Genomic DNA, 19,384 nt, shown 5'->3' on the forward strand with positions numbered 1-19,384 from the left:
ACTCACCCAAAATTGCAGACAGACAGCTTCCAACTTCTCTCTTCCCTTCAGCCAACAGTCTGGAAGTGAAAAAAGTCAGTGTCGTTTTACTGTGTTTTGGTGCAGAACCCTCAGTCTCTCAGATACATGCCTTGTCAATTTGCATCTCGATGCAAATCTGAGTGAAGCTATTAATTATTCAATTAAATCAAGTACTTCTGCTACACACAATTTTTTATACGTTCATGAGATCTCATATTTTTAATCACATGATAGTTACATGTTGGGATTAGGCAAGTGTCCTTTGATCACGGAGAAGCAGCATGCTGGAAGCATTCATGTGTCACCTTCTCCTGTATTTTATGTTAATGCAAAATCTCCCCTTGCCTTCTCCTCCAGAAAAGCTTAAGAGCAATAATTACCATCTTGTGTATATGCTATCCTAACCTTAAAACTGCCTCTACCATTATAACAATGATAATGAATTAAAACTGAGATCTCTTTTGCACTGAAGATTCACTGTACTTTTTCCAGAGAAAAGGACATAGGGAGGACAAGGTCGACAGTAAAAATTACAGCTTCCAACTTGCACAACATCATAAAATTGTCTTGAGAAAGTAATTATTGAGCAGGTGTCAGATGCTGCAGAGCAGGCCCCTGCCTCCCCCACCTTCCTGCAGCACTTGTGCAGCTGTGCCACAGGCACTCCGTAACAACAAGCTTTCACCTGAGCCTCCTGTCCAGCGGGGTCGGTGTATGGGAAGGGAAGCAATGTCTGATGTGTTCCTTGCCGCTGGGGAAATTATGTGCCTGTTCTTCCCTGCAGACCTATTTGGCAGTTTTATGTCATTTGTTATCATTATAGTGCAATGCTGTTAAAGAACAGCGAGAGAAAATGGCCTTATGACAGTCATACACTTCTGGATGTGCTGATCTGTAGTATTTCAGGGCAGCTGATGTTGCTGGGGCTCTGGCAGAGAGATGCAGGTTCCCTGACAACAGCTCAACAGCCACAACACCCTGTTAGTGCCGCACATTCTGCACATACAGCCACCAGTGACATGTATTTTCAGCCTTGTAATCTGTGCCCTTAGAGCTCTGTACAGTTCTCCTGGAAATTTAAAATTCTGCTAATAAACGAAAAATAAAACAGTGGGTAAGAGATTAATGACATGTGGCATATAATCTTAGCAAATAACCTTCAACCTTGTCCTAGCAATTCTGTGCTTGCAGTTTGTTGTAAGCAAAAATAAAAATATTCTCTTTGCCTAATTGCCTTCAAAATATATTTGCATCTACCATTCACTGGAGACAAAAACACCCCTGGTTTGCTCAGATCTAGAGATGAAGCCTGGCTGCTATAAAGCAGCACAGGAAGAACCTCGGTTGTCTAGCTAGCTGTTCAGAAATGCTATGTAAGAGTAGATATCTCATACCCAACTAAACGTTTGCAGTATTACTTCCACATGATTTCCCAATCATAAACTATCCTTGTGCCCTGAAGAGCAAGTCGCTTATTCAAGTGTGGCATTCAGTACTCTAGCTACATCCACTTCGCATTTCCCACCCAAACTATAATATCCTCTTGCATCAAGAAGGGATCTTCTCAGCCATGGACCCACGCTCACATTGGACATGAACTTGGATTACAGCACACAGATGTCACAGATGTGTATTCCTGCTGCTGGATCTGCCTTCTCAGCACACTGCTCTGACATCCCAGCACCCAAGGCAAGGTGGACGTGCTAAGCCTGCAATTCTTCATGACAACCCTGAGTGCCTGCATGGGAGAGAACAAATTTTGTTGCATGCAGCCCGAGTTTAAATACCACTGTTGTATCCCATGGGAGAGTCCTGCTACCAAAACCCCACAGAAACCTCTGTTTCCAACTACAGAGATATTTACACTGGGGAACTTCCATCCACCCATCCCCAGCGCATCCCTGCAGCATCTGCCTGCCTCCTACTGCCCTCTGCCACTCGGGCAAACCCTGTAGAGCCCTGTGAATCTCAGGATCTCATGAGAGGTCACCAAAGGACCTGGAATTTATATTTAACTTTGCAGATCCCTGCTTTCCCTGTGAACCCTCCTCCCTTCACCTCCTTCTTACCCTGTTTTCCTTTCAGCTGTTTCCCTTTAAGGACCACAGCAGCAGCTGGCTGGCAGCAGGATGCAGCTTGTGGCTCAACTTGTAACATGCAGCATTTCAGTGCTGCCCCTCTGCCTCCACATTACTGCAAATGAAGACATTTTTCCCCTTAGCAAAAAAGCTCTATGTCTTCCCATGTCTCTGCTCCACATCTTTTTCCTTATTCTTGAGCACATTATGAGCCTCTGTTACTTTCTCTACTGCTATAAAAGCAACAACAGACTCATTTTTCTTTCCAGTAAAGGTGACTTACCATAAAAATTTGTACTACTGTATATTTATGTCATGTAGACCAAAGGAATGCTGAATCATAACAGGTTTTGAAATACAAGAAATAAATACAGTGGAAAAGACAGCTGATCACTATGTAGAATTTTCATAAGGAACTGAATGAGTTACAAGCTTACATCTCATTAACTTCAGTGATGCCTCAGCTCTGGAAAGAGGTAAAGCAGATCCTAATGGAGAGCTTCAGAAAGTGATAACTTGTCTGAAATCCTGAGCAGCTCTGAGACAGTTTCTATGCAATTCTGGAACGTGGATTTTTACAAAGATCATTTGAAACCATAATCCTCATTTCAGTTGAGGGAATGGTGAGAATGGGATTTAAATCCTGCCACCCTCAGTGTAGTATTAGTGATTTTCAGAAATCTAAATGAGGTCTGCGTTTTTGGCAGCTGCAGTGCCAGATTTCTGCTCACAACCACACATCTGGAGGAAAAATTCCGAGCACATTTTTTAACAGCAGCTTTTCCCCTTGCAGCCTATTCTGCTGGACTTCACTCTAAGCAAGAAGTGATACATAAGAAAAGATCAGGGCAGGGAAAGAAGAAGAGCAATAACTGAACTGCCAACCACGTCCAGAGGAAAGCCACAAAGACCACACAGCACGTTTAAGGGCCGTGCAGAACCCAACAGTGCAGGTCAACTCATTGCTCTGCAACACAAACACATGCTCATAACTGGTGTTCCCGGTTTCAGGTATTAAATTATGCTTTTATACTTGACATCCCATTTGAAGAGGTCTCAATAATAGTAATAATAAAAGGCTTTGTAGGAAAGGGTATGAATAAATTTACGCCTGACAATATAATCTCAGTGGCTTTGCTTGTATCATCAGCTCCACAAACTTCTGCCAGCTGTTGTGGGAGGCTGAGCTGAGCACCACATTGCTCCAGGAGGAGCTCCCAGCACCAGCAGGGCACCTCCTGCACAGCACTGAGCCCCAGGGGTGTCCCTCTGCTGCGTGCACAGCTGCACAACAGCCAACGCAGCAACTTTCATCACTGACCTGAGCGTATCTCGGGGAACACTGAAATGAAGGTGCAGATGTTTAAGTGCGTTGCTAAATAGCACTGCCAATGATCGTCTTCAATTGCAAGAGCTATCTAAGGCTGTTTGCAAGTCTCTAAATGGCAAACTAAAATTGGTTTTGTGGAAAATGATGTCGTTAGCAGTCACTGTACTGCTCCCCATCCTCCCGTAGCACGAAGTTCTGCTGTCACACATTGCATGGGACCAATGAGGCAGGAGTGGCTGAGTGGCTTCTGTGCCTTCAGAGTTCTTTCATGTCAAGACTGCCACTGACAGGGCCTGGGAACATTCAAGGTTATTGACCACAATGAGCTTTTCCTAAACGAAGTCTTTAGGAAAAGACCAGGAGAGCTCCAGTTGTATTTTAAAGAGATTTGTTCCAAAGGAAATTTAGTGTCCAATCTGGAAATCCCATCTCAAAAGAGCTTGTAGTTAGTGCGCCTTCTCCAGTGATACACTCTCCTCCATCTAATGACATAAATTCAACTTCCACGAGGTCTCAGATCCCTATCCTAGAGTCTTAGCATGGCTTGGGATGGAAGGGACCTCAAAAATCATCTGATTCCAACCTCACTCCTCCTGACGTCAGTATGAACAACATCTCTTGCTTCTGCAGGCAACGGCTCGCTTCAAGAAAGTGACGGGAGTGTCTTGACAGACAGACACCAGGGAAAAACAAAACAACAAAAAAGAAATTACAAACCACGTACAAGTGCACGTTATTTCTTTCCTGTCCCTTTCTGTTCTCTCCCGCTTCTTTCTCACACTTTCAAAATCTTAACAACACTATATTTATTCTCTTTTTCCTTGGATGAACCAGCAATAGGTTCATGTTTTGTTAGCAAGCATAACAAAAATCTAGGTGAAAATATCCTCCAAACCTTACTAATGCCAACGGTCCTTCTTGTTAATGTAACTGTGATAAGAAAAATCATACTTCCAGTGAACAAAGAAATCCTATAAAATCATTCTAAATAAAGCCTCAGACAAAGGTTGTACGGACAAATTTTTTTGTATCATTCCCTATTTCTGCTCATTGCCCCATTTCCTTTGTCAGTTGAAAATATGCTTGGACAACAGGACAGATCAAGCACACTGACCACTGTTCCTGCAGAAGACAGCACACAATTCTGCTCCCATGTAAGCTGAGCACTGTACAAGTCAGGCTGAAGGCACAGCCTCGTCCTTCCTGCCACTGCTGCAGCACAGAGCCTTGTCTCTATTACAGATGCTCAGTAAGACAAATACTGCAGTTATCCTGGCATAAAGAACATAACCTTGTGTCAATAAAGGCAAAGAACCTTTTTCTCTTCTGACACATTGTAAACAGAGCATCTTCTAAAATCTTTCACCCAGCTCTGCACTTTCACTTAGCAGTAAGCAAACAGAAGCCTAATAGCATATGTCAAATGATCACCTGACAAAAGGCATGCTTTGAATGAAAATCTTACCTACAGTAGATAATTTAAGCTATTTAATAACTCAAATCATATACAAAACAAAATAAGCATTAAGTAACTTGTTTTAATCAATATATATGAAGTCTGTATAGAAACTATGACGTTCTTTGACAGAAGCCACTGAACAGATGGTATTAAAGAGTTAATAATATTTCAGGTCTTATCTAAACACACAGAATATCTTCCAACACCTCGAAGCCACACTTCCTTTACTTCCTCCAGCAGCGCACACCTTTCTGTGACCCCTCTATAAGCACACAAGCTTCTCCTCCCACCGAGGCTCCTAAAACAGCCATTTGCTATGGACTGCAGGTGGCTGGGACAGAAAGCAACCAACAGTCAGTTCTCAGGAGGATGTTACACTTCAGCAGCTCAGAACTATCCCTGCATATGAACCTGGAATCCTCTGCAGTTTTGATCCCCCAAGCAAAAAAAAACCACATGAAGCAACCCAAACATCTTTCTCTTAAAGACATCAAAACAAGCAAAGGAGCAGAGAACGTGATTAGAAAGAAAGGATGAGGGAGGGGAATGCATTTAGGTCATAGGTATTCAAGAGTGGTCATGTTAACTACAGTTCAGTACAAAGAGTAACAACATCAGGGAGGAATGAGCATCGTTTATTCCAGACATTAACAGCAAATCGAAGAACAGATTACCACGTGGTGATGGAAATGAGGGCTGGAGGGCTCGGGCTCCCTGTCTGCCTTCCTGCACAGCAGAGGGCACACATTTCAGCTGCTGCTTCTTGCATCAGGTTTAAGTAAGTGCAGCTAAACAAGGCTCTTAGAATTTTCAGAAATATATAAAATCTGAATTAGATTTACAGAGAAAAACGCTGGAGTCCTTGGCTAAGCAGCTCCAATCGTGTTTTATCTTGACGTCCACTAAACCTCATTTGTAATTTGAACTTTCCTAAGTTTTCCAGTGCTCAGACTTCTATTAATACAAATGCACTGTGACAAACCCATGGTGGAATGGACGGCAGGCCTGCATGTCCTGAATGCCAACAACGTGTGCTACAAATTAAACCAACTCCACTGAAATGGGAAATCCTGCTGCCGCCAGTCTGACAGTGACAGCTTCCACTCTAATGCAGCACCTCATTAGAATAAGCAACAGTGCAATTAACTCCTTGCTCATATACAATTTGCGCTGTGACAAAGAATAATTTGGCTTCAATGAAGATCTCAGTGTTTGACTTGCAAGTTGTGCAAGCCACGGAAGCACAGCCGGATGACTGATGAGATTCTTTCTGCCTTAATTGCAATTCTGCATAGGAATACAGTGTTCCTTCACACAAAATAGCAATAAATCACGTCTCCCTGTTGTGTGCAGGGTGCAGCAGTGCTCTCAGTACAACCATAATGCTTGGACTTCCACTCTTCCTCTCTGCATGTGTGCCACTTACACTGCGACAAGATGGAAAAGATGTTGAGGAAGTCTGCGTGTCGAGTTGTCCAATGGCATTTACAGAAATGACAGCACTCGCCAGCAGCTGATGTACAGAAATTAATAAGCATTCATTCCTACCTCTTTGTAGCCATCCTTCTGCTTTATTCACATAATGACTGATAGCTATGGGAGGAAGCAGCCCCATGATGCTCAGTGGTGACCCATCTCCCAGGGGGCTCTCACCCTTCAGAGCTGGAGAAGAAACTGTGCAAACCACCATCCAAGGCACAGCTCAGTTCAATGCTACAAAAAATCTGCTGACAAAACTATCACACAGCATTAACTGCAGATACAGCCAGGATATTACAGCAGCAAAGCATGTATCAGGACAGACATCCTGACAGACAGACAGGCACAATGCTATCTGCACGTTCCAAGTGTAAAATACACGCAGCCCAAGAAGCCAGACAGCTCTCCATATATGCACTTCAGTCTGCGTGCACATACACTACGTGTCAGACATGGAAAAACTCAGCACAATATTGCTCTTTCAATGCAAGCTTTCCACACAACATTTTTATAACATTTTCTTCAAAGTAACATAGAAAAATCATGGAAGGAATTAAGCTACCTATTGAGCTGGCATTTCAGGAAAGCAGCTAGAATGCATAAATATCATTAAGCTTCAGAGCCCTAGGTACAAAATGACTTTTTATGGAAAAAAAAATCCATTATAATTACAGAGGAAAAGAGAGGGAAAAAAAATGAGCTTACACAAGAATGGAGACACATTATAGACAGGATCCTGCTCAGCCAAAAATCACAGCAGCAATTAGCAATTAACATCTCCTGGAGACAAATGATTGGTAAACCCCCAAGCTGAAGGGGGTTATAAAGCTTCATTGTACCATTTATAAAACATTTAACTGCATCATCAATTACAAACATCTCCATCCCTATAAAGGTATTAAAAAAAACCAAAAAACAAAAAAAACCCTTGAATATAAACAAGAAGTTGCTGTACAAAGTTGCCAGGAGCACCGTGCTCACACAAACAAATCATGAGAGCTGTACATTCTGGCTGGTTTGGGGATGCCCATCCCATAGCAGCAGTGGTCAGAGCTGCTGGAGGCACAAAGCAGCACATTGGTGTTGGGACAGATCTGTGAGTCATGTGTCACCAGCAGCTCTGCAGGTTGGTGGCTTTCTTGCAGTTATCTACGTTGGGAGAACCCACCTTGCAGCCAGGCACAGGCACTGCAGTGCCAAGCAACAGAAATAATCCAAGGGCACCTTTGGCCAAGGAGACCAAACTTGTTTGGCAAAGCTGTCTGCTATTCCAGCCACAATCACGCACAGATCAGCCCTTGCCATTCAGAAGAAAATGTCATTTTAGAGACAGAAGAGAAAAACTGTTCTCCAGAGGCGAGATTAACGCCAGCCAAGCATTCTGCCTGCGAAGGCATTTGCCTACAGGTCTCCAGACAGAGAAAAGCAAATACCATTAGCAGATGTGCTGCGGCAGATCCACCCAGACCTCCTGCTGCCCAAACACCGAATGCCTCTTCCTGAGAGAAGAGAGGCAGCAAACTCTTCTGCTAATGCCACAGAGCCACCAGAGCCCAGCAGCACCGTGGGGCTGTTTGTTGGGACAGCAGAACAGACCTTCTGCCCATTATCCCAGTGCAGCTGAAGGACAGCCATGATGACCTACAAAGCTCACAGGCTAACAGCACGCATTGCAGGAATTACTTCCTAAGGGATAATAAATGCTTCATAATGAATAAGAAAAATCTTATCCACCTGTTAGTTCATGGTTTAGCCTAGGTATTACAGCATAAAGGTGAATGCTCTTGATTGTTTTGTTTTTCCTTTTGCATTATAAATTATTACGTTGTGACATTACAAAAAATAATCTGGATTGCTGTTTTTCTGATATGGTAACACAAACCCTCAGAATACTGTTTGGAAACTGGTTCCAGCATGAATAGAACCACACGAGCTCACTGCCATCCCCCAATGCTCAGCAGTTCTCTGGTGAAGAACCTGCAGAGCCTGAAGGGCACCCATGGCAAGCAGCCACATCACCCTGCTCCAAAGGGACACGGGTGGGAACTGGGCAGGAACCTCCAGGAGCCCTCAGGTCTGAATCAACCAGAGAAACAAGCACAGAGGATGTTAGGCATGCCCAAACCCCAATCATTCTCACACTAATTTGGGGAATGCTTCGTGATCGAACAACCATGCAATCAAAGCAAAGCACTTCTGGCTCATGAGAAAAAAAAATGCCTGTATGCTGCAAAACCACCGGGAGCAGATCAGGACAGCCTGCAGGACACTCTGCAGCCACATAGGCAGCAGCTGCAAAACTGACAAGAAGTTGTAGCAGTTCCACACACAGAACATTTCTGTAGGTTTCTGACCCAAACCATCTCACAGCAATGCACCCCCCATGCACAGGATCTTCATTACCTTTGAGGCCACTCCCAAAATTCAAATAGAAAAACATGCCTCTATGTGTGCCAGCATAAGGATGGATGGCAGAGTGGAAATCAGACCAACACTCACTACACAGAGCTCAGGTGGGTGGATTGATGCCTTTATCTTGTTTTCCTGAGCCAGCAGCAGCATTCGGGACAGCCAGGCTTACAGCAGGTTATTATTACTACTCTACAGAAGTTGAGATAAAAGCTTCATTTCTCCTATAAAGAAAGAAGGTGCAATATAGGACACAAACGGCCGACGTTAAGCAGCGCAGTTCCAGGTGCCCCTCGGTGTAACAGCAATTTAATGCACAGACATAACATTTATTTCACAACAGAGGACACAAACCTGCCTTACTGCACGAGGCCAAGGATGCAGTGCTGCTGGACGGGGAGGGGATGCCAGCACCCAGAGCCTCCAGCACTGCCTACCCCACCTACAGGGCACCAGCGCTCCACTCCCACGCTGCTGAAGCTGTAGGTCTATCCGTGCTTTCTAATAAGTCATCAGCTATTCCAGTTTTAAAAGCAAAGCCACCACTTCGGAACACCTGGAAACAAATTTCATAGCAGAGAGAAGTGGAAAAGAGGGAGGGAACGCCGCTGGTTGTGCAAACACAAAGGTGAGCAACCAGCTGCTCCAACTGCTCAGTGCTGGAGGGACCCCTCGCTCCCACAGCTCTGCAGGAGTGGGAGCTGCTGCTGGGTGGGAGCAGTGTGCTGCTGGAGGCACGGATGGCCACAGCCAGGGGCGTGGGGTTTTCTTCTGTCAGCTGCCTCTGCTTTGTTCTTGCAGTCAGAGCATCGCACACATGTTGCATTTGTCGAAACACAGCCGACTGAAGCAGAATACCAAAGTGAATTGCTTTTCCTTCAGGCGTTAATTATCAGTGCATCTTGCCATTGTTTTCTTCACTCTTTACATTCTCTGACGTTTCATCCCTTAATTGGGAGCAACCAACCTATAAATAGAATTTTGGGGCAGTAATTGGGAACAGAATTGACTAGCACAGATTGGAATCATTTGGAAAATTTAGCCTCAACCTGAATAATTGTGCAGTGCTTGGATGCCTGGTATACTTCCTTGATGCCCCTAAAAGTTGTTTTCCATTTAATGAGTCTTTGTTGGCTTAAGGTAAGAAAAAATATTACACAGCTTCACAGCAGAGTGGCAGAGCTTTGCAGAGACATTGCTGTACGGCTCCTGTACTTCAGACCTGATGGGGAACTGGGTGACTTCTCCCCCATGGAATTCCAATAGGAACAATTCCACGTGTCCCCAGTCCACTTTGCCACCAACAGTCGCACCTACCCAAGGTCACCTCAGTATGTGCATCAGTCTTGCTAAGATTCTCACCAAAGTGTACACAACAGGCATTCTAAGTCCAAACAGAAAAAAATTTCAATTTAAATACAAACTCTCTTCCTCATTTTTCAAGGAGACTTTGATGTAGCAGTAAATGCAACCAGTGTGCTGCCTCCATCCACAACAGGGAAAAAAAAAGCAGCAATCCTGGCACTATTTCTAAATTATTAAGAAAAAGGCAGGCAGCTACCATGAAGTAAAGCAGAGCCCAACCAAACCAAACCAATCACACGAAGTGCCCCAGAAGCAGCACCTGCAGACCATGTACCACCTCTGCTCACAGAATCAGTTTCTTACAGGAAGCCATCAGTTATACCTCCAGAAGGAGGGATCCTGGCATGATATCCAGATTGAAAAGCATCCAGAAACCAGCCTGGGTCATTTCACCACGTGTTCCCCCACCACCTCAGGCCTATTTTGCACACTCACTCCGATCCGTGCACTCACTGCAGCCTCTCCCATCGTTCGGCTCTGTTTTTAAGCACAATGTAAAAGCAGCAGCTGCTCCCAAAGCTGCTCTCTTCACAAACGTGTAGCTATAAACTTCAAGGCTGAAGTTGTACAGCCAAATACATTTCTTTCGCAACAGGCTGAAAAGCTCCACCAGAAGATGCTCTGATGATCACAGATCTCCTGGAGTGATTCCTTTGCTTTTCGTTTCCCTCACCAGCAAACAGACAGGGGAGATGAGACAGGAAAAAGTGCAATCAAAAAGTGAGGGGAGACAGAAGGAAAACAGAAATGGAACAGGAAAGGCAGGTTAAAGAATTAACATGGACTCAGCTGGATTAAAAAGAGCCCAGACGGTAACATTGGAGCGATTGGCTGGAATATGAGGAGCAGTGGAGGGTGCTCAGGTCCCATTCTGAAGAGGCCCCTCTGTGGGAGGCACTGTCTGAATGCACTGGGAAAGCCTTGCGAGCTCCATGGGATCAGAGGGAGAAACCAATGCAGGCAGCAGGACAGGCAGCAGTGAGCACTCTGAGGAAACATTTCCATTCCACTGCCTCCACAAAAAGCTGCAGGAACATGGCAGATCACCAGAACAGTGTTTACAAACTTTTTCTACACAAATTTTTTTTAATCTTAAGTAATTCAAATCTTCAGCTCACATTTTCCAAACCAAATTCTGGACCCCAACTTTCAAATGCCTCTGCCAAAGCCTTTGGATCCCTCTGCCAGAAGGAGCAAATTCTCTTTAACAAAGAGCACCCAAAGCATGCTGGAAACCACTGCAAAGCCGAAGGAGCAGACAGGTTCTTCTGTAGAGCCAACAATTGGCTCCTGCTCATGCAAACCCATCACCAGGAGTACGACTGTGCAGCCCCACTACATTTTGCACTTTAGGGCCCGCAGCATTATTGCTTTGGTATAGAATGGGATTATCTCTTTCATGCTCCATCTGAGGTAATGATTAATCCTGGAAAACAGGATTTTTGTTAAATTGTTTTCAAAAAGATAAATACAAGAGCAACATCTATCAGGGCTCCAACATTTCCCCTCCTCCTCCATTCCCCATCTCTGCAATAGCTGTTACTCTCCTTGCTCTGCACACCTCATCTGTTGGGAAAGGATAGCCAACATCTGATGACTGTTAGTGTGTGGAAACAAGGCATCTTTACAGCCTACAATAAGGGAAAGGGAAAAGTCAAATGAAACTATTCAGGCTTCTAGGATTTCACTTAAATACTTGGAAGATACGCCCTAGCCATACTTTTAGCAAAATCTCCATGAAACCTCCCATACATGCTCAAATCCTGATATTACAACGTGCAGTTTCAATTCTGTGCCAGATTCCCACAAGGCTTCACATCCAAGCTCACGATAAATCATGAGTAATAGTAAATAAGTTAATAAATCACTCACACCAACTGACCCAACTGAGTGGTGATGCTTCCTGTAGCCCACAGTGCTAAACTTAATTACACTGTTTTGAATAATTAGCTCATTGGCATTCCTGTGCTAAAGAAAATGTCATTAGTAATTTATAGAAGCTGCACAAAGAATAATAGTTCAGAAAAGCCTTGTATGAGATAAATTAATCTTACACCTCCAAGAAAGTCATCGAAAGGTCCCTGTAATGATATCCGCCAGCGTTATCACCACGATGGGCAGAAATCAAGCCAAGCTCTTCTCAAGCACTGAATGCTGCAGCACTGTAAGCCTGTTGGGAATACTGCTTTTGGGAGTTTGCTGGAATCCAGAATGAGGAGGAAACACAAATCCCAGCTCCTGCAGAAGAGGAACACACTGATTTTCCTTTTCAGAAGGCTTCTCCACACTCCCACCAGCATCCCCAGATCTCCTGGCCCTCACACCATTCCCATGAGTCCATAACCTCTTCAGTATTTTACATTTTTCCACCTCACCTTATCCTCAGGGGATGACCTCACACCCTGGAGCTATCACTTCACTAAATCCGTTAGCTTTTCTTACCCTGCTTTGCATATCCTTACATTTCATTATTCTGCAGCATTCTGCAGCTAAGAAATGTTTGAATTAAATAACATACACAAAAGGGAGTTTTGGAATGAAGACGTATCAACATCAGATGTTCATCTTATCAATACAAATCACTGGCAGGAAGAAGCCTAGGTACTTATCTTGGAAATTTAAACCTCACAGGCTCCAAAATCCAGCGTCCAAAATGCTCTCTCTGTTGTTAGCTGAGTGTGAGGAGTGTTCTGCCAACAATCTCAGCAAGGAGGCAATTGAGTGAAGTCCTTAAAACTGTACGTATTTTACACGCGTACAACCTCAGTTGCTTTAGAGAGTATTGACTGCCATTTCCAAATTACATTTCTTTCCAAAATATTTCAATAATAGAGTAAAGCATGCCCACGTGGAGCAGAGAAGTCCACAGTCACAGCTGAATGGGTTTTGGATTGAGCAATGCTGAAGCAGCACTCCTGTTTTGAGATGAGGATTCCAGGAAGCAGCTACTGGCTTACATCCTTGATCCAAAATGGAGAGATTGCAATGAGTTTTTTAGGAGAAGAATGATGACATCATGAATAAATCATATTTATTTTTAATCCTGACAGTAGTAGAAGTGAAATAATAAGTGACAACAAGCTCTTAAATGAACCTTGTGCTGAATGTTATCTGGCTGTGCTCTGACACCAAATTGTCAGCCAGCTCAGGTCTTTGCCAGTGCTCATGAAGATTTACGTTCTTTGCATCAGTTTGATCAACTCAAACCAAAAACCAAGACAGCCCTTCTGACCCGATTCCTCTGTCACGTGGACCTGTGTTCTTCATCTGTAGTGACAATAAACAAACACTGAGGAAAATTTTCTTGTTTTTGTCTTTCATTATAACTTATGACAAAGATTCCAAGGCTCAGCCCAAATGGAAATCTCAGCAAAAAGAAAGAGGTTGCAGAGGGACGCAGACAAATAGGATGAGAGGTAATGGCCTTAAGTTGTGCCAGGGGAGCATCAGGTCGGATATTAGGAACAATTTCTTCTTGGAAAGAGTGGTCAGGTGCTGGCATGGGCTGCCCAGGGGGTGTGTGTGTATGGGGGGGTCACTGTCCTGGGGGTGTTCCAGGAAGATGGAGATGCGACCCTGAGGGACATCAGCAGAGGGGGGGGGGTGGGGTTGGGCTTTGGGATCTCAGAGATCTTTTCTAACCTGAATGATTCTATGGTTCTACAACAGTAGCCCAGAATGTTCTCTGAAGATCATTTCTATTGTGTTGGGGTGGCAGAACCTCAGCCATTGTCAGGCAACACAAAGTGAAAGCAAGGTCTTGCTGAGCACACGGCTTTTGGGCACCAAGCAGCTGCCTCGTCTTTGTCCACTGGGTTTGTGGCTTGAGAAACTGCAATCTGCTGAAAACAGTGGAAATTCCCACAGGAAATTTATTTTAAGGCTGAACTGTTTTATAAATAATTCACTGCAATTGACAAGAATCAGAATAAAAAATAGTGAAGTCATCTTAAACTTTTAGATAGAATTTAAGGAAAAAAAACCCACCTGATCTGACACAATCGATGCAAAAGTCACTCCCAATACAGAACAAATGCAGAACAAAAGAAAGAGGCAGATGAAAAGGAGCAGCTGTTGCCTGAGACCAGTGAACTGTGAAAGCAAGCATCTGAATGCTCACAGCTGTAATGGCTTTTGCTATGAAGTTCCCAGCACTGCCTACAACGCGCTGCAGGCTGACCTGAGCTACCAGCAAATCAGCTCAGAAATGGCTGGAAGTCAATCACCAGAACCAGGCACAGAGCATCACAAGAGAAAGGCACTGCAGCCACACACCCACTTTGCTCTTCTGTTTACCTTCTGAGTCAGTTTTTGACTTTTTTCCTTTTCCCTGAAACAATCAGATGAATCTAACCCAGGAAAACACACAGCCTTCACGTCCAGCACGAGCCAACAGCATCTCCACCATTTAATAACCTGTATCTCAATACTCTCCATTTACTGATAAAGTAACCATGAGATGGAAGACCAACGTACATTATGGTATCCCTGGGACATACTTAGAATCCCAGGCCTCTTTTTCTACCCCGGCTGTGTTTTGTTTGATGCAGAAGCACGTTTATCAGAGCCCAGTTTCCACATCCACAGCCAGTGAAATCCTGTGGCAAACACAAGTAGTTTCAACATAAAATTCAGCAGGAAAAAAAAGTTAATTGAAGGTCACTCGTTTGGTTGTTCTTCTTAAAAATAAAAAAAAAAAATAATTGAAGTGCCTCCAGTGACGCTCAGCATGGGGTAAAACAAGGCAATTTTGTTACAGCTGATGGAATTAGCATGAGATAAGTAAAGGTTAAATGTCAGCATGGAGCGCGGAGGGGACAGGATAAGCATAAGGCTGTGGCTGCTACAGCCTGCAGCTGGCTGGGGGATTTCACAGCTACCTTATGATGCTCACTGTCTCTTACAACTAAAGGTGAAATTGTTAAGCTTCCTTTTTTTTTTTTTTTTTTTTTTTTTAATGTTTCAAGAATTTAACTTCAGTGTCATCCACACAAGAGAGCAAATGGATGTGGTTACTTTGAATGGTGCCCTTCATACAAAGCAATCTGCCAATAATTCAGATTATAAGTTACAGTTAATGTGAAATATAAAGGAAGCAAAGGAGATAGTGAAATATGAAATGAGAGAATAATTTCTCAAGATAAGATCCTAAACAAAACATAGTTAATGAAGCTGAGAAATCCAAGTAGGTTACTCTACAGATTACAGAGAGAAGAGTTCTCCAGTATGCAGATAAAAACGTTAGGAGCAAAGAAGAGTACAATAATATGACATTTCTAAATAAATACAAGTGAATCTAAGCTTTATTATCACATTTCCTTTCTGACAATAAAAATGAGTTGTGAAGAAAAAGAATAGCCTCATCATTCTGCCGGCTGCTTTTATCTCAAGGAATAGGCTCCAAGATTGCATCCTTTGCATTTTGTACTTTCCATCATTCCAGTGCTGTCTGCATGAGCAGCTGCTCCCCCCATCGCTGTCGCTCCCCAGGGGTTGTGCAGGGGGAATCATTTCCCAGCACAGAGCCCAACACTGGGGGAATGCAGCATCTCCAGCAAAGGCACCGCTGCACCGACTGCAGCTCCGAGATGGGCAGTGGGATTTCAACATCACTGCTCCGTTTCACTAATAACGAGTAATTATTTATGTGTTCATTAAGCAACATAAGACTGAAGCAGTGATCCCAGAAGCCCAGTCAAATTGCACTTGCAGCAAAACTGACCTGCTAAATCTCAGCAAAGAGAAACGTCACAGGCTGCTCAGGAGCTCCTGTTAAGTCCCACATAACATAAGAGAGAACAGTGCCTTTTTGACTGAGCTTCCATAACGTTATAATGGGCATTTATCTATTATCAAGTTTCACTAAGAGCAAAGAAAACCACAAATATAGATACTGCAACCTTACAGCAGTAGTCAAGAAGGAAAAATGTTTTAAATTCAATGTTCATATTGTATCAGAGGGTCAACCATGGGCTGCTCCCTCTCCAGGCAGGCCCAGCAGCACTTCACCTTTGCAGGATAAGGCATGCAGGTAAGCTGCCAGCCCACAAGCTTACATTCAATAACAGCAATCTGAAGGTGCATGCATAAAAGAAGCACATAAACGTGCACAAAGAAATTTGCGTGTCACCAACGTGAGTTTTACATGGCCCTACAAGGGAAGTTCTTATAGAATTTCCTGTAGGAAGAGCTGTGGGATCCCAGGGCAGCAGTGGGCCCTCTCATTTCACACCAGCCTCAATCCCTGTACTTTGCATCCCACCTGGCTCAGTGTCACCTTACTTTCAGTTCTTCAGAAACTAGCACACCAAATAGCAAGAAGTCTGCTGCTAAAACCGCATTAGATTTCTCTCTCCAGAGCAGACTGATACTGGATTAAAAGTGCACCATAGAAAGACATTTTCCAAATGCTCTATCAGTTGTTTCCCAGTGCCCAGACCTCAGAGCCCCACATGTCCCCCAGCACCATATGGGGCTGTGGATGTACCCCCAGCACTGCAGTGCAACCTCTGCCTTTGTGGAGCACCACCCAGGGCACTGCAGAACCGACCCACCGACCACCTCCAGACCAAAGCCAAACAACATCCTATTCCCCAGCTGCCCAGTGCTGCAGGCACCACCAGGACCAGACACAGACTGGGGGAACGGCCATAGCTCACCCACTGTGCCGTGCCTTGCTGTTACATCTGCAGACGTGACAGCCTGACTAAACCCACTGAGGGCAGCAGGAATGTTTTGATTCCATCACTAGAACTGGCGTCTAGTTCAGTGTCAGGCTTCACCTCCAGAAATAGTTCTCACAGCTCAGGCAGCTCATTTTCCTCCCGAGCTGCTGGCAGCCAGTCAACTACCACTGCTCCTAAAAGCAAGCGTTAGTGACAGATGATCTGAGGGCTGTTAAACTTGACAAGGATGTAGTTCAAGTCCCATAAAACCTCGTGCTGGGCCTACCTGGGAATTGGCAGTTCCTCCTCTCTTGGCACCTGTGGGATTCAGCACGGCACCCCAGCATCACAGCAGGGACTGGTTCTCCTTCCTTCCACCAACGCTGACACCATCAGGACATTGCAGGGATGCCCAGACCTCTCCAATGATGGATTTGTCCTATAAATACAGAGAGCCCTTCAGCCTTTGGTGCACAAAGCAACTCAGCTGGTTACAAGAGCCTGGATTATTCATCTCTTTCCTTCACGGGGCCCCACATTGAGAAATGCTCTCTTTTTAAATTATTCATGACATTATTATTACTGTAAGTCAAAGCACCATTTAATGAAATAGCATTTTCAAAGTATGTTTGCATTAAAACCAGAATGCCACGTAGTTAAGAAATCATCTCTCTGTTAGTCTGCTGAATTACAAGAAAAATGGGTCCAAATCATGTTTGCAGCTTAAGATATAACTCCTCTGTGCTACTCAAACCAATACATCATCTAATTGTGTTTTATTGCTTTCTTGGCTTCCATATGGGGTCAGGAAGGACCCTGAGAACATCCCATTTGTTGTTTTCCCAAGTCACTTTCACTCAACACGCACCTGGATTTTAATTTCAACCTTCAAGTCTTCTCCAGCTGCAGGGCAGCAGGGAGACATGAGCGAGTGCACAGCCCAAGGGAGGCACTGAGCATCCCTCTGGGCTGTGCCTCATGCAGAAGCCCTTCCTTTCAGGTCATCTTCTGAAGCTGCCAATGAAACTACGATAGAAAAAACATGCAAAGCTACCAGTGCTAATCCCAGTGGATGAAATCCCACGCAGTACCTATGGGCCCCTTTACCTCCCTGGCTTTTTTGAACAGTGGAAGTATTTCTGAAATACTGGTTGGTCTGAAGTTAGATATCTGGGTTCATGCTCTGTCTTCCACCCTACGACTTTCACCTCTCTGACAGCAGCACGTGGAGCTGACTGCTCTGTTCTGACTTCACCTTGGGAAATACCTGTGGCTCAGTTAGAATCAGTACGAAGCCTAAAACTCAAAACTAACACATCTGAAAATGAACTGCTCTTTTTTATTCTCCACAAGTCTCTAGGGAGAGACATTCAATTTTTAGAGTATTTATTTAAATTTAAAAAAAAAAATAAACCAGACCTGAAATTAATTTTATCTCATAGGTTGGAAATGTAGTTCAGAGCTTGAGTGAAGAAATTAATGGAAGGCTGTGCCACGGGTGGAGGCTGTGCCTCATCCAGCCATCCATCTCCCAAAAGGCACATGGACAGAAACGGACCCTCACTGCCGCTGCCAGTTGGCTGCAGCATTAAGCCTGACTGCTCTGTATTGCCTCCTAATGACATTTGTTAGGGTCTGGTATGGGTACATTCATCCCTGGGTACCAACTGGTGACTTTCAGAGGAAAATCTGCCTTGTATGCACTCAGCTCCTCCTCTTGAGTCTGGTTAGAACAAGCACTGATTTGCCATTTCTCACCACTTCCCACTGGTGCTTCAATCTGTCCCCTGCTTTTAGACAGGCATTTCTTTTCAAGATACATAAATAGAAAGATTGCAGAAATTAAGTAAAGATACCAGAAGACTCCAATTATATAGAAACAAATTGGCACCTGGAGGATCGTATGGCAAGATAAACCTTCCCACAAGTGTTTATTATTTCTTAGTAAACAGAGACGCTGGAAGCAAAATTGCTGCTTCCTGCAAACAGCAAAAGGATTTGTTTGGTAAGCTGAAAGCAAAACAGACAAATGTGCCTCAGTTATATTCGTATGAAAAAAAGCTTCCATGTAGAACTTGAGTCCGTGCAAGTCTCCCAAAGGCATGTTGTGTTTCATTTGCACAGCTGGCATACAGGAGCTCCTGGCTATGGGCTCAGATCCCCCCAGGGCCATCATCTTGACCAGAACTGCAGGTCCATCCCAAGGCACAACAGCCACCTTCTGCACTTTCTTTTCTTCTTCCATGGCCATAAAGAATCCATGTATTTGGAGAAGCATTTTTCCTCCGTTGTGCACCAGTGGTTAATTCACCACACTGAGAAAAGCACTACTGAGAGATTTTACAGCTGGAATTGAAAAAAAAAAAAAAAAATGAAGAACAACCACTCTATTCCAGACGTGATGGCAGAGCGTGGATTTGAAGCAGTCTCAGACTATGGAGATGTCACTGCCTGCACCAGCACCTCCAGCAGCCATTGGCCCCATGACTTCCAGAGGTACAGGGAATGGCACACACAACCAGCTGGGCTTGTTGGAGGTGTGCTCCATCCGCTTGTCTTCCATCCACAATCTTACTGT

At 44.2% G+C, this 19,384-nt stretch overlaps 1 protein-coding gene across 8 annotated transcripts in view; it reads right to left on the bottom strand.

Annotated features, from left to right (window-relative positions):
* Positions 1–19,384, bottom strand: part of LOC149916471 (uncharacterized) — an 87,132-nt gene that overhangs the window by 15,135 nt on the left and 52,613 nt on the right. For 6 of the 8 annotated variants that reach the window (XR_016470180.1, XR_016470171.1, XR_016470172.1 and 3 more), the window contains 2 exons: positions 17,093–17,245; positions 7–59 (listed from right to left, as the gene is read on the bottom strand). Coding sequence is in view for 1 of the 8 variants with exons in the window: in XM_090148489.1 (XP_090004615.1) it covers positions 7–59; positions 17,093–17,153 (114 nt within the window). In the remaining 7 variants the exon portion in view is untranslated. Of the gene's footprint in view, positions 1–6; positions 60–1,607; positions 1,760–16,800; positions 17,001–17,092; positions 17,246–19,384 lie in introns of all 8 variants that reach the window. The other 2 variants (XR_016470174.1, XR_016470175.1) reach the window with 2 other exon arrangements.

Source organism: Phasianus colchicus, chromosome 11 (assembly GCF_987193195.1).
Source record: "Phasianus colchicus chromosome 11, bPhaCol1.hap1.1, whole genome shotgun sequence".
In the NCBI taxonomy this organism is placed as follows: Eukaryota; Metazoa; Chordata; class Aves; order Galliformes; family Phasianidae; genus Phasianus; species Phasianus colchicus.